This window comes from Anser anser, assembly GCF_964211835.1.
Source record: "Anser anser genome assembly, chromosome: 2".
Taxonomy (NCBI): domain Eukaryota; kingdom Metazoa; phylum Chordata; class Aves; order Anseriformes; family Anatidae; genus Anser; species Anser anser.
This window is the reverse complement of record NC_139721.1, coordinates 36,267,092-36,287,943: the sequence shown is the minus strand read 5'-3', so window position 1 is coordinate 36,287,943 and position 20,852 is coordinate 36,267,092. Positions and strand designations below refer to the sequence as shown.

Below are 20,852 nucleotides of genomic sequence, written 5' to 3'. Positions count from 1 at the left end.
TAAGAAAAAAGGAAAAAGAAAAGAGTAAACAAAACAAGTGATGCCCAATGCGATTGCTTGCCGCTGGCCAAACGATGCTGGTCCCTGAGCAACGGGCAGCCCCCTGCCAACTGCCCCCAGCTGCCTCCAGCTTTATCATGCCCATACTCTGTCGGATGGTGTGGGACATCCCTTTGGTCACTGGGCCAGCTGTCCTGGCTCTGCCCCTCCTGGCTCCTGGGGCATCCCCAGCCTCCTCCCTGGCAGGGCAGCGTGAGAAGAAGAATCCTCGACTCAGTGCAAACACTGCTTGGCAACAACTAAAGCATCGGTGTGTTATCAACGCTGTTTTCCTCCTAAATTTAAAACACAGCACCATGCCAGCTAATAATATGGAGAAAATTAACCCTATCCCGGCCAAAAGCAGCTTTACTGAAGGATTTGTGCATGTTTGTGTTTTCTGCAGGAAGATGTTCCACGAGACCAGACCCCACTGCTGCAGCCTGACACCTTTTCTTTGCACTCCAACTTCAGCCTTGATGTTGATCAGATGAAAGGCAAAAATGAGGAACGATTGCGCAGACTGACTGAACTCCAGCAGAAGTCTGCTCACTTAGGTATGCTCTGTGCATTAAAGCCGATGTGGTAAATACTAATATTAAGTAATTACATTAGTTAGAGGATCAAATATTAACGTACTGCCTGTAGTTAACAGAGAGCAACTGGCTCAAAAAGGAATTATTTATAGAGTGCTTTAACTGTTGCAAGAGGTTGCCCAGAAAATTTCAACAGAGTATTTTAGAGTAAACTTAGAAGAGTAACTCCTTTCTGATCAGCCTGGAGAGGACTGTGGTACAGGCAGGACTTGTACCTGTCCTGCATATACCGCACCTCATGTGGCAGTGTGTCCCTGCTACCAGGAGGATTTCCATATCCACCTGCAGAGCTGAAATGCTACTGGAAAGAAATCAGACTTCTGACTGATGTTGACCCAGCTGATGCATTTTGTGCTAATGAATTCTTGCATATGAGACTGAAATCTCTTTTTTTTTTTTTTTTTCCTCAGTAGGGCAGTTGCTATGCTGTCTAGGTAATTACAGTATCGGTATCCTTTTTCTAAACTTAATGAGAGTGTAGATGCTGGCAGTTTTTTCTGATTCTGTTGCTATGGATACTCTTGCAACCAGTTCATTTTTTTGTTTATTATAACCATTTTGCTGTGATTTTTCAGTCCTTAAAAAAAAAACAAACAACCCAAACCACCATTCATATTCATTGCTTTTGTATTCTAAACGAATGTATTACCCAAATGCCTCACTAATTTTAGTCCATCCAAACATTTTTGCCCTGTGAACTTCTTTTGCTTCTCTGCCTTCATTCTCTATTACCTCTTCTTCATAGTTGTTCTTAATTCCAGCTGCTGGAAAATTTAAGTAATTACTTTATCTTAGGTTCCCACTGCAGACTAACTTAACCCTTTGTCGTCTTGTCCGCTTCTGGTCAAGCATCATTCCCCAAAACCTGGGACAAGTTTAAAGGTGCTGTGGTTATGGCATAACTGTGCTGGGAAACACCAACAACTGTAACAGTCTCCCTGGCATCATCCATTTTCACAGATGGGCGGTCTGTGTCGTACAGCGGTGTCCCCTCTAGAACTGGCCACCAGTGTGTGCTGCCTTGCTGTGTGAGGCCATAGCGACTCCGCGCCCTACAGCAACGCCTATTTCAGTCCTTAGCGCATGGAGGTGGAAGCCTCTTTCCCTTGAGTTTTCAGCAGTATGCTGGCAGGGTTGCTAGGTCTTCATTTCAGGCTTAATAGCGGCTTCTTGGCAGTATCTGCAGTGTGTGTTACATCAGCTCACAGCATCACTCTAAAGTGGTAATGAACCCAAGTTCAAAGGGCAAGGGTCTTGTCTTTTCCTTTTTTTTTTTTTTCTGTAGATGGCAGATAGCTTACCACGTATGCCTTTTAGAATGGCATTGCCTTAAGATTATTAGCTGTGCTGGAATGCGATGTGTAGATTTATTTGCATTTATGCTGTTTACCAGTGTTAAAGTATTTTTTCTTGGGCTTAAAGAGGCTGTCTCTACAAGAGTGGCCGTAAGGCTGTAATGTAATGGCTTTATATTTATATATGCGCTGGCAGATTTGGCTCCTCTCTGCAATAGGAGGCTTTACAAAAGCAAGAAGTCGTCTACCAGGTGCACTCAGGTTCCCTGTACCGGCCCTGTGTCACTCTGACAGGGGTAGGAGTGGTTGGCATTAGACCTGGAAGGCCTGCAGGATGCACTGACTGTGCTGGGCCCAGGTCCCCAGAAGATCAGAAATGCGTGTTAAGTAGAAACAAACGTAACTTGAAGGCATTATTCCTCATGCCTTTATTCCGGATGACTAAGCACGTTCAGTGTGACAGTAATGTTGTGACTAGCTGTGTGAAGCTTGTTCTCCTTCAACGTACCCTCGTTGCTTTCCTCCCTCAGGTGACAACGTTTCCTTAGGAGAAGCGGACGACCTGTTGAAGCGCACGCCCTCCAAAGACGGCCAGCGGCCCGGTTCTGATGACTCCATTGCGACAGAGCCCTGGCTGCGACCTGGCACGTCGGAAACGCTCAGGAGGTTCATGGCTGAGCAGCCGAGCCCAGCAAAGCTTTCCCCCGAGAACACGTTACTGCTCAGCTGGCAAGGCCTCTCAACGGCGCATGGCTGAACACAACCCGTGTCGGAACCAGCTGTGCCTTTCCACGGAGAACGGCCTGACCCGGCCCGTCACTACTGCACTTTTACGGTCTCTCGTAGGGGTAGTTCTGTTTTACGTAAATAGTGTGGAGCTCTGTGCGTAATTTAAATGGTAGCAATAATGAAGAAACAGAAGCTGCAGCGTAATGGAGACTCTCAGAGCAGGGATGTTTTACACATCGTATCACAGTGGAATTGGAGTTATAGTCCAGTGGTTTTTGCACTTTTTATTCAAGTTAGTTTCAGCCTCAGAGATGATTTACCAGAAAAAACAGTGTGTGTGTGAATTTGATATTAAATCAAAGTTATTTTTTAGCTTTGTTTATAGCTGAACTCAAAAACTGTTTGGAAAGAGGAACCCAACAGCAGGGGTATAGTTTAAGCTTTTACCAAAAGAGTAAATAACTTGGGAGGAGGGCACTTGCTTTTCATAGTGGTGAGTTCTAGCCCTGCTCAAAAGGTCAGCAACAGTTTTATGGAGGAAAAAAAGTCTAGTAACATTGTATCTTATGTTTCTAACTCGTTCTGTGCTGGAAATGCAGATAGTGTTGCATATATTTAATTTATGTTTCTGATTTAAGAGTTAATAAATTATTTTGTTACTAAAAACCGTGAAAGACAACTTTAATTTTCATTTATCACTTGCTTCAGCTTACTGTTACTAACGAACAGACTGGAAGGGTAAGGCCATCTTCAAAGCAGCAGGAAAACCACATGGAAACATTGCCAAATAAAAGCACTGATATAAGCAAGGCAGCTGGGTTCTAAGAACTCCATAAACTGAGAATAAAGGTAAGGATGTGCCTGCTCTCATGGTTAGAAATTCCTGGCCAGAGGCTGAAGTTCTGACCAGCTGAAGAAAGAAAAAACACTTTGTAAAAATGAAATTTTTATTAAAAATGCCTTCTTCAAGCCTCTGTCCACGTGCTGAAAGGCCACGGCCGTCCTGTGATGAAGGCAGCTAAGAGATGCTTGCTTAAGGTCATGGTGCCAAGCGTCTTTGGGCGTTTAGCATGTTCCTTCCCAGCAAGAAGTGCCTCGTCAGTCTTACTGTCACTCATCAGCCAAAATGCTCGTCATGTCCATCAGTTGGGTATGACAGCAGTAGCTAGAAACACACTCGTCTTAGCCTAATGGGAGACCTAGTCCAGAGCATATACTATGTACCTCCGGGCTGCTTGATTCTGAATTTCCCAGAAAGGTAAGAATCCCAAAATAATTTTAAGCGAAAAGCAAACTTTTTACAATAATCAGAGCCCCTCATGCTGAAGCCCACCTTATGTGTCTCATAGGTCAAATATGTCACATGCCAGCCTTCCCTGAGTTCTGATGCCTGCTAACGCTTCGGGTGCACTGCCAGGTGGGGTGAACCAGTCACTGTGTTACCTCTTGGTCCTTCAGAAAGGCTCCTCCCCAGCTTTCCTTCACCTTTTTCTGTGTGTCAGAAGTTCAGTTACTCTTGCTTGTCATGATTTGAGAAAGAAAAAGGTAGGAAAGTCTCATCTGCAACATAAATGCTGCTACAACCCCCCCCTCCTTCCCTCCTGTTCAACATGAATAAAACAAGTATTCCTGACACCCAACCCCCTTTGCTGATAATGACTGTGGCTGTGAGCTTGTAGAGAGCTGCAGGTTGAACCTGAGAGCCAGAGCAGTCCATACAGTTTTGGTACTTCAAGAACTAGAGAGGTAGGCAAAAGAGTAATAATACAGGAGTTCTGTTTTCAGTGAAGAGAAGACTAAACAGCTATTAGGAATCTTCTGCTCAAGCAATAAAATAAGGTAGGGCATGAAAAGGCCATAAAGTAAAAAAAAATAAAAATAAATCATTACTAAAAGAGGGAGTGCACAACAGAACAATAATGGGTTAAACCAAAAAAACCTCACCAAACAAAAGTGCAGAAAACCTACACCAAACTCCAGTAGCTACTGTACTCAGTGGCACTGCATGCTGAATCTTGAACACACATTTAAACAGGAACTAGGCAGATAACATGGCTACGATACACAAAGGGCTGGTAACAGCGCCCTGGCTAACAGTAACAAGAACACCTGGATAATGGTACCGAGACCACAGCTTGGTACAGGCGTGAGGGAGAGGAGGACATAATTAGGGATGGGACACTCTATACTTGCTCTAAGAATTATCAGTGGTCACCGGCAAGCAGGTGAGCAAGACCTCAGGTCTGGCCCAGTAGGTGGTGTAAAACAACCATTACACAGCAAATTAGAAAATAATTAAAAAAAAAACAGCCCACTAGGACAGACTGTTCAATTAAAATGACTTAAACTCACCTCAGTTCTCCAGGATCAAGAAATTCAATTTGCTTTTGCTCCACCCCGATTAACATTATGAGAAAAGAACTACTCACAGGTCATGCCTTTTAATTCCCTTCACTGGCTCCTCCAGAGCTATTCCATTGCGCTGCTGACACCTGCTTTCAGAGCCTGCTGCAACACACTACATTTCACTCCTCTCTCAGTCCAGCAGGGAGAGACATTCATCCCACTTTGAGGTCAGGCTCCCTCACCTACCTTCTCAGTCTTCATGGAAGAACTCGCTGAAGAACAACCCGATTTCACTTTTACTTACAAAACAAAACACCCCCATGGCTGGGGTTTGCTCCTTGGAAGCATGAAAAGCACAGGAAGCTATAAAACAAGTGCTGTGGGTTAGACTGGTTTTGATTGCACTGATGAAAGAGTTCAAAAACTTTATTGACCTATAACCTGATTAGAATATGCCAGATGAGAACCAAATATTGTACAGAAAGTTGTACAGAATTTTTTTTTTACATAGAAAACTTTACATATCTGTACCATATACATTTTGTCCATCTGAAAAAAATTTCTACATCCATTGTAATACAGAATGCTTGACAATCTTGTCTTTTAACCATCAGAGCACAATTCACAGTATGAATACATTGCCAATAAATTTAACCATCCCCAAACCATGCCAGATTTGTTACTTGAATATATTCAACATTAAATTCTGTACATAAGAGTGAAATCTACATCAAACAAAAAACATGTGACAGCAGACACAACCTAGACTTGTTTGCAGTGATTCAAGTTCCAGTCCTTGAAGGATCATCATTTCAATGGCTCATTATATTGAAAAGCCCTAAAACAAGTATATTACAGGTAGTTATGTCAGTCGTGATATTTCTACCTCTGTTCTTGACAAAAGTCAGCAACACTAACTGCTGGGCTACAATGAAACAAAAACAAAAACAAAGAAAATCACAACCCCAAAAAAAGAAACCCAAACTTCTAGTGCATTTGGTAAACAATAAAGTGTTATGGGTTTTCAGCAAATCAATAATACAGAAATAAAACAATTCAGGAAGAACTGTATAGTGTTAACGAGTTTATATTACAGACCTGCATCTCTGTACATTTTTCACAGAAGGATGATTACCAATGTCTCAGACAGCCTGAGTGTGCAAAAATCTTAGAATAAGAATATCAGACATAGTTGCTAAATATCTTTTACCATGAACAATAATCTCCATTTTCTTTTCACTATAAACATTTTATCCTTCAAAATACAGCTCTCCTGAGTTGTACTTCTTGCAGAAGCTCAAACCTTTACATATATAGTTCTTTGGGTACATTTTCCTTTCACACCCTCCATAAACATCTGTTGCTATACTGCTGTCCAGGACAGTAAAGGATATTGCAGCCCGTGCTGATGAGAGGACTGTGCTAAAAACCGGCTCTACGCTCAGCATGAGCCAGGTAAGAGAAACCGATCGAGATAATCCATCAGGAAATAAAGGGACTGGAGTGTTGCAAGCCTTAATTTCAGTTGTAAGCATCTGTACCATTAATCCCTGGATACACACTGCCAGACAAAGAAACCATTGTTATGGATACCCAGACAGAACGGCTCAGCTACCTGGTCCTTTTATTTAGCTGAGGAGTACAAACTTCTGAACAGAGCAATACCCAGTCACTCTCTGCTACTGCTTGCTTATTGCAGACTCTTGTTCTGGGGGTTGGGATATCTGAAAAACCACACCAATCCGCAGAAAAAACCTTCGCAGAACAGCTCGAAGTTCAGGAATAAGATCAAACTGCATAATTTCACACAACAGGGGATAATAGAACGATGCATGAGCCTTGAACTGAGGAGAGAACAGACAGAAGAAGTTATTCTGATGCATCAATACACCTCAGAAGGCCTGTTCAAAGTGAAGAATTTTAAACACCTTCGCAAGTCGAGGTGAGAAAGCCACAATGACAAGCAGAAACATGGTTATAACTGAAGCTGGCAGTGCTAGAATAAAGCCAAGACGGCTGTGAAGAATTTTGACAGATGTGCACTAGCTACACACAGATCCCTATGAATCCTTGTTCTGCAAAGGAAGAATTTTTTCCTTGTCAGTTAGGTTTTTTTGCTGTAGTTGCCCCCCTCACTTAATATTTCAGAAAAGTTCTGTTAGAAATTGAGGGAGATCTAAATACAGATTTATTTAATCCATAATTGCTCTGGAGAAGGTCAAGGGGTCAACATGTAACACTGGAAGCAAAACCAGGAGTTATTTCCAAGTACTTTGAACAAAGTATCAGCCACTAATCCTTCTCCCCAGCATAAGGGGTAAAAGCAACTTGGGACACACATTTAAAGGATTTTAGCATCTTTAAAATTTTCTCAGACACGTTTTATTTTACCACTCACTGCATCCCAGTTCTGCACTGCAATCGTTGGTAACCATCAAGTGCTGTTGCAATGCAGATGTAGATTCCCACAACAAACACTGCCGATAGAGCAGCAGGAACTGTGCAAGTATGTGACTGTGTGTGATGAACCGGTCTCGAGCTCCTTATCACCTGAACGCCCACGTTACTTACCCTTTCATCACTTATCTTCAGGACTTTAGTCAAAAATAAGAGTAGCAGATTAGTCCAGGCTTCCCGATGGCTTTCTGATGTAAGAGTGAGAAAGTAACTCAGAGCCTCACTGCAGACACTGGAGAGAAAAGACAAAAACTACTAAGTAACATTTTATTTCCAGTTCTACTCCAGAGGGAGCTTTGGCTTTGTAACTACACCAGGGTAAAGCACTGGTGTGCAACAGCATCATTTTACGAAAAGTACTGTAAGCCTGACTATTAATAAAACGCAGTGATTTTGCTCAACTGAAAACCAAAGTCTTAGGACCTCACTGTTTGCAGATATACTTAATGAGGAGTATTTAAATGCATGTGACAAAATGATATGTAGACTTTAAAAATTAAGCTCATGCTGATGTAATTTGGTAGTTTTCAGTTTTGCTCCTTGGTTTATAAACCTTAAAATACTTCCATTGTGTTACCACCATGGTTTCAAGCCCTCTGTTATTCCAACAATTGCGTGAAGGACTTTGTAAACTAAAAATATTCAGGTGAGCCTTAGTATTCTAACTCATGAAAAACCAACAAGCCAAAAGCTTCTGTGTGCCCATAGGCTCCTGAAGGCCAGTGCTCATTTCTACAGATGAGAACAAACAGCATCAGTTCCCTGAAATTTCTGAGGTTACTGAAAGGAAAAAAAGCAGGCAGCAGCGTTTAGGTGATATTTCTTTTTAGGTGCTATTTTTTTTCCTTTTTAAAGAACAGCAATCTTTTACAACAATCCCTCACGTACCCACACGATACAAAAAAAGACTGTGATCAAACCTTTTTTCTCTCATGCAAAAGGTGTAAGATGCAAAAAGAACAAAAAGCAGAGACAACATTAGTAGCTGCAGGCGCCCCTCCACACAACGTAGAAGCTCTTAATATTAGCTGTGACCATCACCATATAGTGTTCGCTCTAGCAAGTTTACTGCAAACAAGGGTTAAAAAAAACAACAAAAACACATTCTTTTATACACCAGAGATGATATAAACAATTTCAGCTACGTGGCCCTTACTTTAGTAGTCTTTGCTGGACTTCTTCCCATGCACTGGTACGGCTTTCATCCATGTACATACGAAACAGGATGCGCAGCCCACAGGCAAGACTACTCGTCTCCTGTTTCAGAAGATTAGGCTTTGATTTGCCTTTGAAACCTACAGAAATTCAAGAGAATCCATTTAGATTTCTTATTTTCATCTTACCTTTTTCCTCACAGTTTCCTACCTCTCCTGAGTGTCTGCATATAGTTAGAAGAACCACCTTAATGTTTTATATATTATTATTACATATTTATATATTTTATATATTTCTATATTAATATAGCTAACTTTGGTGCAAGAAACAGATTAAACCACAGTGCTACAGAGATTCCATTTTAGATCTGTTTTGGAAAATGCCACATATTTCAAGTGTATACTTATAACTACAACAACCCTCCTGAAACGGTTTTAGGGTTTTGTACCTGCAGCTTGCAAACACAGGACTCACAACTACAGTGAGCGATCAGCTCAGCAGCTGTATACACTGAAAAGTAATGCAGTGAAACCTTAAAATATAGGAAATTAAAAAGGTATTTGCACCTGTACAGATGAGATCTCTCCTTAAGGATTTCTAAGGTCATAAATTCACAGCCTCATATTGAATATTACATTTCAGCATCAAAGCAATTTCTGACCTATTTTTGGGTTGAATTCAAAGCACCGTGAAATGTTCTTGCAAAAATATTTCTCCAAAGAGACTGACTCACCTGCTTTCCAGAGAGCGGTTCTTTGTTCATTGTTTGAATTAAACGCTTTAGCAAATCTGTGAGATTCCAGCAGACAATCGAGAAGTTTGAAAAGCTGCTGTGATGTTAGGAAACGATACATCCCTTGATCTTGTGTATCCACATGGACATCGAAGTCTACTGCATCTCTCTATTAAGAACAAAAGAGAGATTTAAAGTCACAATTAAAAAATGTCTTCATCAAGCTCTTTGATAAATTCATCCCACCCTGTTTTCATCTGTAGCTGTATTTAAACTTAAAACTGTATTAAGTTGTATCCACAGCCCAGTTACTGAAATCTCTGTGAACAGTAAATGTTTAAATCTGCACAGTGTGCTGCAGCAGCACAGCAAATCCAATATAACACAAGTTGTAAAAGATCTCAACAGTTTGCTGAAAGTTCTCTAGCACTTCTAAAAACTGTAAATTCGAAGATGTTACAAGAGTTTATGAAACCTTAATCACTAGAGAAAAATCTAGTAAGAACAGAGACACCAGTAAGTTCTACTTACTTGTGCTGCTGCTAGATTCTCTGCATCCTCTTTTTTGCTAGTTGCTGGGAAGAACACAATGTTGTCGATAGTCTGAATGAGTTCCAGTTGTACAACACACTTGATCAAAAGAGCAGCAAATAACTTCTGTTCTGGAAATTCTTAAAAAAAAAAAAAAGATTAATTTCTTATCTTAAAACACTTCAGTACTTTTTCTTTTAAGGCTATTCTTAAATTTACCCCTAAAATTCTTAAAAAAAAAAAAAATGAAAATCGTTTCTTATCTTAAAACACTTCAGTACTTTCTCTTTTATTAAAGCTATTCTTAAATTTACCCCTAAAATAGCTCAACGTCAAGCATGTTCAAAAACCAAAGTCTAGAATCCACACATCTAAATTACTTTTCTGAAAACAGGGCTGATCACCATGTTATCAACTGGCAGGTTTAAAAAAATTATTTCCAAACTTTAAAGTCACCTGCCATATACTGGACAAGTATTCAGCATTACTCAAAAATCATCAGAATCAGTGACCTTATTGTTAAGTTAGCATCTGCAATGGCAAGAACACGTTGTGAGACTGTTCACAGGCAGAGGAAATTTATGATAGCACTGGCATCACAAATGTTTGCATGTACTTGTGGCAGTAGTGCTACCACTAGACAAGAGCACCAATACATAATTCTGCATAAGGATCTTAAAGGTTTGATATACTATCATCAAATCAGTCTAAATACATTTCCTTTCAGCTATGGATTCTGTTGCATCCTACAGAAAGTACTTTGCTGTTAAGAAAAAAAACACAACTCATTGATAAAGAATTATAAGGAGAGCATTATTTTTAATATTTTGTTTTGGGTAAAAAGCCAAAAGTTAGCAGTTTAACTCTACATTTTTAAAGCACAGGTCATAAATGTTGATCCATGAGAGTCCAAAGGAATTCTATCATTCTACATGGAGACAAAAATGTAATCGGTATAATTTTCTCCACATATTGTTTCCTAAGTTACAGTTGGGGCTACAACTAAAGATATAGACTTTGGTAAATACAACTCAACAGATACAAAATACCAAACCACTAAGAAACACGCACTTGCCGCTGGCCTGGCTTTACTCATTTCTTCCCCTACTGTGGACACTGCACTGGGCTGATGTGGACGTCCATCAGAAGATCTTGGCTGAATAGAATCGTGAATATCTACGGACTTCTGTGAGATAGTATCCTGAAACAAAACATCCAAAAATTAACTTACAGAGAGAAAACAAATTAACTCTTGTGAGCTAATCATGAGTAATGTTGTGCTCTTCACAGCTTAAGGTATTCACTATTTCAATACCGCAGTAACATATTCATTCACTTCAGTGATACTCCATTAACATTCAAGAAAAACGTATGAAAAAATGACATACTAAGAAAGAACTGGAGATTCAATAAGCAACAAATACTTAATTACACAGTAACAACAATAGTAGTATTTTGTATGTACTACTTAGTATTTTTGTAAGCCTGCAAAAATTCTCTCTTACCAAAAGAAAGCATCCAAAATATATCTCCATTAACACTATTATACAAGTTCTGTTACTTTTGAAGTAAAGATGTAAAGTGTCTTTTTACACTGACGACAAAAGATGCTTTGAAAACAATAACACTAAACTATTTCAAAGAGAAAAGATCTTTCAATTTATTCAAGATTAAGAAATTTAATGTTTGTCATGTTTGCACGTTATTATATTTGATATAAATGGATCAGAAACTTAGCCAACATTTAGATCAAATGTTTTATACATCAAACCACTACAAATGAGCAAATGAAGATATAGCAAGTCACACTGTACAATGCGTATTAGTCATCACAAACATTTACATCCCTGCTGCAATTAAATTTTATTAAAACTTCAAAAACGTAAATGGAGAGAGTCAGTCTCTCCTAGTAGAATTGTCTCAGGACCCTATCCCCAAACAATTTCTTACCAAATGTTTTATTAATCTAAACAGAACTTTAGGCAACTATCTGTGAGAATATCCAAAAGCTACACTATTTCTCATCATTAGTAGGTGATGCAGATACAGGGCAATCACTTGCAGGCAAATCTAAACTTTCTATCAGTTTATTCAATGAATGCTAAGAAATCTGATGGTTCTATGTATTTTCTGTTTTAAACACTGATGTTTGAGTTCTTAATATCAGAGAAAATTCCGGGGAAAAAAGTCAGTCTAATTCTGGCAGCATTTTCTCATCGTGATAATATATCAAAGAGAATGTTTAACAAAACAAATCAGAAAACAGCCCCTAAACCAGAGAACAACCCAAACCTAATGGTACTGCAGTATTACCTGTGATGAAGACCTGCCAGACACAGGACGTGACCTAAAACATATGCAGGTAATGACCTACAGCCAACTCTTAGAAGTCTACTTTGGCCGCTGCAAATCAACACAGCCGTCTCCTTCTCAATTCCTCGCCAATTTTAATCATTAAGCAGAGATTTACCTGGAAAAACATTTCCAACTAAATCAAAACTAAAACGTGGGTTTAAACTAAGTATGCTTTCCACTTACTCTACATCACAACACATTGGTACTGAACTGTTGCAAGCTTTTAAAGTATTTATTAAGCAGCTTACCAGTTTTTCTTTTGCATCAGAAGGAGATACAGGGCCAAAATCCCCACTGACTGGTTTCCAAGTCAGAAGCCTTGAAAACACAAAAACAGTAATAAATAAGAACTAGCAAGTGTAAAATAATAATCAGCACTGATACTCTAACAGGCTACTTAACATGGTGGTTTGTTTGTTTTTAAAGAAAGCAAGCCAAAGTTAAGAGGTAGATACTTCTATAAATTAAAAAAAATATAAATTATTTTTTAGTAGTAAAATATGTATTTTTTATTCTCTCATAGGTACTGAAAAATTTAAGTATTGTGGTTTTGGAAGTCAACATTTCTGCCAGTTGCCTCTGATAGACAGCTGAATTTTGTGGAGGTGGATTAATTTTTCATCAAAATATTAGAGATTTGGCTCTAGGCAGAATACCATCAACTCTAGTGTCATTAGCATGCCTTGTTCTCTCATACGGCCATAAGCTTACTCTGGAATAAAGAATAAAACTACCCCAGGCAAAATCAGCATGTTGTGGAGACATACTGCCATTCTTTATTTGGGATATAATCCTGCACTGTGTTTCTATTTCCACTTAAAAGTAAACATTTCCATTTAAAATTCAACAAGTCCACTTAAAGTTCATTTGAAGGGACCAGGACACTGACAGTATTTCTGATATTTCCTGCTCTTTTCCTATAGCCCACTGCTGTCTTGAGGCTCATTGCCTTAAGCACTAAAAATTCCTACATTAATTGTGATTTATTGAGGCTGTCTGTGTCTGCCAAGAATTGAACAAAATCGGATTAAATAACCTACGTGGTCACATCCTTGCTTGTTACAATATATTTATTGCTAAAAAGTAAAGTTATTTGTCATTGTTAAGATCTCACACTATTTAGCAGGCGTTTATGAAATAAGGCCTCGATCTGTGTGAAGCAATGCCCGATGGACATTTGTGCCTGCATTTCATGAGATCTTTCCCACTATGTAAAAGATCCTAACTTAACCCATCACTGATCTCCACAGAACTAAAATAAGACAAACGTGAGAGAATTAAAAGATAAAAATAATCTAGAGGCATGTAGTAAGTCCACAAATAGAGTAGAGCAAATGTAGAGCAAAAAACTGAGCTGATTCTTGAAAGCTACCAGGACACAACTTGCAGATTATTCTGGATCAGCGGTTAAGACTTTATAGCCCCAAATAAATTACACTTGATTTAAACTTCCATCTGCCCAAGGCATGTATTGGAATATTGAGTCAGATCATCACAATTTCTGCAGGGAACCACTTTCCTAGAGCAAGAGGGCATTTACTCTGGCTTTCTTAGTGCCAGCAAACCAAGACTTTCTCTCATGAAGCTTCAAAATATTTCATTAAAAAAAGAAGTTATAAACAGAACTAAAATAAAACAAGAAACTGTTAAAATCAGCCGTTGAAGTTTGGGCTGGATGAGCAGACAGTGAGGCGCACTGAAACCTGGCTGAATAGCAAGGCCCACCGGGTGGCCATCAGCAGCACAAAGCCTGCTTGCAGGCCAGACACCAGCAGCGTACCCCAGGGGGATGGACCAGGTCCGCTCCTGTTCAACACCCTCATTAGTGCTCTGGATGAGGGGGCAGAGCGTGCCCTCAGCAAGGCTGCAGGTGACACAAACCATGGGGGAGCGGTGGATATATGCCAGGGGGACGTGCTGCCATCCAGAGGAACCCCACCAGGCGGGAGAAATGGGCCGACAAGAGCCTCATGAAGCGACACAAGGAGAAGTGCAAAGTCCTGCACACAGGGAGGAATGGCCCCAGCCACCCGGCTGGAAAGAGAATGCCCTGGGGTCCTGGTGGCACCAAGCTGAACACAAGCTGGTGGCAGGTCCGTGCCACACAGGTACCCTGGGCTGCGTCAGGCAAAGTCCTGTCAGCAGGTCGGGGGAGATGGTTCTTCCCCTCTGCTCAGCACTGGGGAGGCCACACCTGGCGTACTGTGTCCGGGTCTGGGCTCCCCAGTACAGGAGAGACGTGGAGCTACTGGAGAGAGGCCAGCAAAGGGCCTCAAAGATGATGAAGGGACTGGGGCACCTCTCCTGGGAGGAGAGGCTGGCACCTGGGACTGCTCGGCCTGGAGAAGGGCAGACTCAGGGGGGATCTCCTCAATGTATACATATACCTGAGGGAGGGTCTGATGAGGATGGAGCCAGGCTCTGTTCAGTGGTGGCCCCTGATAGGACAAGACGTGACAGACACAAAGAGGAACACAGGAGGTTCCTTCTGAACACCAGGAAGCACTTCTTTACTATGTGGGTTACTAAGCAGTGGCACAGGTTGCCCAGAAAGCTTGTGGAGTCTCCTCCCTGGAGATCTTCAAAGCTGCCTGGACATGGTCCTGGGCAGCCTGCTCTGGGTGGCTGGCCCACCTTGATCAGTGGGTTGGACCAGATGACCTCCAGAGGTCCCTTCCAACCTCAACTATTCTGTGATTCTCTGATAGCATCTTCAGCTATTAAAACCTCAGTGATTTTGTGGAAGCTTGGCAGGAGTACTACTGGGCTTTTCTCTTAAGTAATCCTTGCTGAATGTGGTAGCTGAGTAAATACTTCAACACATTTTCAAACAAGGAAATAGTATTATCACAGTATCATCTTTCTCTTTGCAAAAACATAACTTGCCAAAAACCAGCAGAATCTAGTACTGCAACTAAGAACTCCTACAGCCAATACAACAACTCTTAAATCAGAGAAGTATGTTACACAAATATGTGGAAGATACTTTATACGAATGCTAGCAGAATAAATGCAATCATACCTGATGAGACTAATGAAAAACTGTCCCAGAAGATACTTAATACTCCAAGGATTCATAGCATCTTATTATTGCAAGACTATTATCACTAAAGCACTCACTCATAAAGCCATCATATATACCTCTGTGCAACTTATCTCTGCCTTTATTTTGACGTAACTATTGTGTCACTTCCAGACACAATAGGTAAGAGGAGTATCTGCCTTTTTCCCTAAGTACTGGGACAACCTCTGCAACAAGCTGGGTGCTAAAACTTTGTTATTAAAACGAAAAATTAAGGAAGGGAGGGCAGGAAAAGCTCCACTGCAAAAAAGATGGCTTATACAGGGACTAAGAAATACAAATTTGAAATGCAAGCCGAACCAGGATTAACAGGAAAAGAACCAAATCCCATAAAAAGAAAGAGAAAAGAGAAGGAGCTGTACAGAGGGAGGAAAAAGTATCCTCCTAGGGCTCAGGAAAGAAAAGGAAGAAAATAGTACAAAAGTCTCCATTAAGAATATGAATAAAATACTTGCTTATTGTTATCGTATTTTTTCTTGCCCATATGAAAGCTTCAGCTTTAATAAAACATGGTAAAGGCACAAGATTGTTTTGAGTAGTTTTCTGTCACCCAACAAGTGTTTGGAAAAGAGCAAGCATACCTTCACCATGGGAAATGAGACTGGTTACATATGCTCAGGGGAAAACTATGCAGATAAAATCCAAGTATGATTTACTTTACCCTGCAAAAGTTAAATCTCCCAGAAATATAAGGAGAAATAATATAATAAAGTTCCTAAAGAAGGCCTAGAAAGATTTAAAAAGATATGGAAAATAAAGAACGGAAACCTATCAAAGGAGTCAGATACCCTCCTAGGAAAAATAACTCGCCTGAAAAGCAGAAATGCCATAAATATCAAAGGGAATAATGCACATTTTCCAAAGCGCATCACATAGCTAAAGGGAACAAGAACATTTTAAATGTGTCTAAAGATTAAGATATCCCAAATGCTGTTCTAAAAGGGTTCCTAGTATTCAACTATAAGAATACTCAGTAGTGTAAGTTTTGATCTTATGTGGGGGGGGGGGGGGGAAAAGCTGGTGTTCTGCTAGAAAACATTCTGCTTTTCAAGTACAGGTTATAGTAAGCTAGGGGTAATTTAATCGAACTTCTACATCCAGAGATTTGGTTTCCAATTTTACCTTTGGCAGTTACCAAAATGCACATACACACACACACAAAAAAGCCCTAACATAAGCGAGCTAGCAATTTGGTATTACTTTCTGGATGCAATTAATTCACACCTACTCATGTAGGAAAGCAGGTGAGGTAACACAGGGATTAAATTATGTTTTAAATATGAATGAAGCTCTCTTACAGTGCTATCTGATACATAACATCAAAATTAAGGAATGCCTGGCATGGAGAAGATTCCCTTTTGATTCCAGTTTCTTCAGGCCTGAACTAGGTGATACCTGGAAGTAAATACTTTGAACTAGCTCACAGGCAAAGAACAAGTACTAATGTAGTGGTTTAACATTAAGACATCAGATGTGAAAATAAGTAGTGTTTCATCTCAGCGGTGACCGTGAAAAAAAACTAGACATGTAATTACAAATTCTGCCTATAACTGGCATTCTTCTATTAAAAAGACAATGACCAAAAAAGCAGGTAGTACTTCTCAAAACAGCTACCATTATAAAATTGAATAAAGCTAGATACCACAGGTCCCATAAGGTATTTTGAGTTTTTAACAGTTTATCATTTACAACAGGAAAAAATATATCTAGCAGCTAGCACTGTATCTAGCACATATTTTACGATTATGTTCTGAGAAAGACTGCTTCTATTCATAACAGCTTTTTGTGCACCTCACCTATTAGATATCAGTTTGAAATCAGTAACAGTCATCTAGCTAAACTATTTTACAAAGTGTAAGTATTAACAGTCCTCTTACGCATGAGGGATTGTAGTTTTGAAAATATCCAGCATGCAAGTGCAAGTTTTATCCCAGATTTCTAGGGTAAACTTTTCACCATTTAGGATGACAACATTCTCCAAACAGTTTGTACCAGACCGTGCTAGTTGTTCATTGTCTGGAAAAGAAAAATAGTTCACTTGTTTATTTGCATTCAACGTAATAAAATGTCAGCATTGTTTAACATAATTTGGTACAGTCCTACCTTGCTGCACACACCAGTACAGCTGTGAGAATATATCATCCAAAAGAACATCACTAAGCACTTCTAAATACTGCGTGAATACATCACATATTGCATAAAGTGCATGGTTGCAAGTAGTCGTCATCCATTCAGCTTTCTAGAAAGGAAGGGAAAAATAAGTAGTAACTTCATTTAAGGTGCAACCTTCAGGATACACCTCCCTGCAGGTATACAGATACGCATATTTACACAATTTTAATTGCTTTATAGTGATATGTCATTCCTTTCTACCTCAATCCCCCCAAAACTTAAGAGTTCTCTTATTTAACTTTGCTAACTAGCTGGTTTTAAAAAAAAAATGTGGAAACAGACAAACAACTATTCTTAGAGACCAGGCTGCAAGACTGACAAATACTTACCCTCGTATAAGACACTGAGATTGAAATCAAATTTAGTATCTACCCTAGCTCAATAGTTCAACACCAAGCTAAGCTTTTTGTGTATATTCTATATATTTTTCAGAGAATAAAAATTTAGAAAGTGAGACTTGTGCTTCTATAAGTAGTCAGATACAGTCTTCCAAACAGTTGACAATTGTGATCAAATTTCTAATACTAATAATTTACACATAGTTCAGCTATTTCTGTTTCACTTTCTTGTCAGGACAGTACCTGTTTGCAGGGTCAAAAGGTGCACTGAATGTAAGACTATGTTTTTTTTTCTAGTCATCAAGAAATTTTGTTCTAGCAGAATTCACTTCTAATTGTGACTTCACTCCTGACTATAAGCCTCATCCATTGAGCTTGTTGCCATAAACTGATGGGTGTATCAGATTCAAGACATCAGAAGTACATGTTGCACTTCTTACAGACCCTACGTGTGTTGCATTTTATGCTATTCTTCTTGTCCTGTGAACTACTACTCCTTTGACACATGGCTTAAAAAATGAGATGACAATACATCTGACAGAATGCTAATGAAAGGCAACTAGAATCACAGGTCAGCCATTCAAGTTTTGAGGGCTGCCCTTCATTAGCTGATAAGCTATTTAACCAACAGGCTTTCTACCATAACTATGCATCTCATGTAAATTCTCTCCTCCAATTTTTTTCTCACCTCAGTCTGCTGTTCTGGCAGTTTCATGTTGTCAAATATCCTAAAGACAATACGAAATAAATCTTGCCACCAGTGCTTTTCGTAAGTATGGCCGTATGTCTTCATTATCTCAAACATTACTGTTAAGCCCCTAAAATGAACAGAGAACAACATATATTAAGAGTTATAAAAAGACACGCGCTAGACCAAATATGTCAAAAGCTGCAACAGCAAAAGCAAACTCAAGATATTGTGGAAAATGTTACATTCTGATCTGGTAAATGTGTGCTTCCGTCACACTAGCACACTAAAACTAACTATAAAACCAGTTTGTTTAAAACATACTTTAACAGGCAACAACAAGAAGATACTTTTGAGAACTGTGGTCATTTCAAAGAGGAATACAACATCTTTACAAAGGACCACAAAACCAAAGGAACAGTTATTTCTAGGTAAGCAATACATATTCAGCATCAGAACTAAGACAGAACATAAATTACAAGCAAATAACCCTACAAACATATTCAAGGAAAATAAGCAGGTTTTAGGTGAAATCAAACTACAACTTTGCTTTTTCAAGTGTCTCTGCAATCCTCAACCAAATTATGAATCTCTGTATAAAAAAAGTTTTTAAATCTTCAAAGTAAGTATGAAGGACAAGACAGGTAAGCAGGCAAGACTGGCATTGTGAGCTCTATCAAAACAAAAAACATTCCAACAGAATTTAGCTGTAGGGTTCTAATAATACAGATCTACTCATTGCACGGAACATTTTATATTTGTTTAAACAAAACAAAACCAGAAATGTGACAGGAGGCTTAGCAAGGTCAACTATTACAAATCACTAAACTGAAATGTGTAACAGGAACACCTATCATCGAATCAAACATCACACATTTACTAATGCAAAGAATAGAGAGGATCAGTATTGCTACTGAAAAAATACAGTTAATCCAATATAACATCTTACTTAAAAAAAGATTTAATGCACATTGATCATTTACAGTTAACCTTCCACATCAAAATAATGTTTGTTATATATTAGCAAAGTTAAAAGTTGAGTGCTACATTTTGTTATGTTCTATGTTTAAACTGCCTCCATACCATCTAATGGTAAATGTTGAGCTGAGCTGTTTTAAATAATTTACAGGTTCAATAATAAGTCAACTGTTATCGACCGCTTCCTGGTGAAATTTGAACTTATTTTCAATTTAACTATTTAAACAGTTCTTGTCTTTGAAATTTTATGGTTACTCATCCTAAACAAGCACCGAAAACATGCTCAAATATTTAACTTCAAGAAAATATCTTAATGTGTTTAACATAATGCAATCACAACCACGTAACTTTATTGTTTGCTACAACAGAAGATAAAAATTTCTTATGATTTAATTTCTACATTCCAGAATCTATTTAAAAGGTGTTTTTAACAAGTCTGGTCCTCCCCCTTAAATACGTAAGTCATTTTAACCTGGTTACATTTACAAAGAGAGATGTTTCTGTTTTATAAGTGTAAAGTAAGCCTTCTAAAATTTGAATTACAAATACTGATTGTTACCTGGTTCTTACATCTAATTTGCATCTATTGATGATACAGGATAACTCAAACAGAATTGGGAACCATCCTCTAACCCACACTCTGTCTTCAGGAGCTACGTTCATATCATCACTTGTGTATTCCTTGAATGCCTTTAGAAGCAAACACAGGGTTATACAGAGCCGTATGAGAGAGATTCCTCAAAAATAAAACACAAGCTGGACTAGAAATAACAACCTCTACTGTACTAGTACTGTACTAATACTACTGTACTAGTAGTACAGCCTGATACCTCAGGTGAGCTGGCAATCCCAATAGTAATACTGAGAAGGTGAATTGTGTATTTGAAGCAATGTTTAGTACACTATGAAAAATAAAGTCAAACTATAAAATGGCTGATACATTCAAGACTGTTCAGTCTAACACTCTTACTCTGCTCTGTAGAGACAGCACTGAAAGTAAGGATCTCCCATATTTTTTTTTAAGGAGATCAAATGGTTTTTGATTATACCATTATTCATTCTAACAACATTTCTTAGTAGAAAACAAATCCTGAGATATGTTGATCTCTGGTAGTTCTCAGCAAAGTTAGTCAACAGATGAACTAGGGAAGATGGCAGGCAGGATGGAGATAAAAGAAAAGAAATTTGCTGATAATTTTAAAACCAGTGGCATTTTATATTCCTATAAAAATAGGAATAAAGTACATTTCTCATTTATCTCTGAAAAGGTGAAGGCAATAATGTTAGCACAAGTGATTTTTTCTTTATAAATGCATTGTTCATTAAAGCACTCATAATTTAGTTAATACAGACTATAC

At 38.9% G+C, this 20,852-nt stretch overlaps 2 protein-coding genes across 7 annotated transcripts in view; one reads left to right on the top strand and one right to left on the bottom strand.

The window, feature by feature from the left end:
- Positions 1 to 3,325, top strand: part of CSPP1 (centrosome and spindle pole associated protein 1) — a 60,509-nt gene extending 57,184 nt beyond the window's left edge. For all 5 annotated transcript variants that reach the window (XM_083824159.1, XM_083824155.1, XM_083824158.1 and 2 more), the window contains 2 exons: positions 446 to 596; positions 2,461 to 3,325. In XM_083824159.1, coding sequence (XP_083680285.1) covers positions 446 to 596; positions 2,461 to 2,687 — 378 coding nt within the window. In that variant the 3' untranslated portion in view covers positions 2,688 to 3,325. The remainder of the gene's footprint in view (positions 1 to 445; positions 597 to 2,460) is intronic.
- A 2,090-nt stretch (positions 3,326 to 5,415) lies between these two features.
- ARFGEF1 (ARF guanine nucleotide exchange factor 1) overlaps positions 5,416 to 20,852 on the bottom strand; it is a 92,289-nt gene continuing 76,852 nt past the window's right edge. For both annotated transcript variants that reach the window (XM_083824153.1, XM_083824154.1), the window contains exons 29-39: positions 20,054 to 20,184; positions 18,517 to 18,646; positions 17,422 to 17,557; positions 17,196 to 17,334; positions 12,485 to 12,554; positions 10,953 to 11,082; positions 9,882 to 10,021; positions 9,351 to 9,519; positions 8,619 to 8,757; positions 7,577 to 7,694; positions 5,416 to 6,849 (exon numbers count right to left, since the gene is read on the bottom strand). In XM_083824153.1, the coding sequence (XP_083680279.1) occupies positions 6,685 to 6,849; positions 7,577 to 7,694; positions 8,619 to 8,757; positions 9,351 to 9,519; positions 9,882 to 10,021; positions 10,953 to 11,082; positions 12,485 to 12,554; positions 17,196 to 17,334; positions 17,422 to 17,557; positions 18,517 to 18,646; positions 20,054 to 20,184 (1,467 nt within the window). In that variant the 3' untranslated portion in view covers positions 5,416 to 6,684. The remainder of the gene's footprint in view (positions 6,850 to 7,576; positions 7,695 to 8,618; positions 8,758 to 9,350; positions 9,520 to 9,881; positions 10,022 to 10,952; positions 11,083 to 12,484; positions 12,555 to 17,195; positions 17,335 to 17,421; positions 17,558 to 18,516; positions 18,647 to 20,053; positions 20,185 to 20,852) is intronic.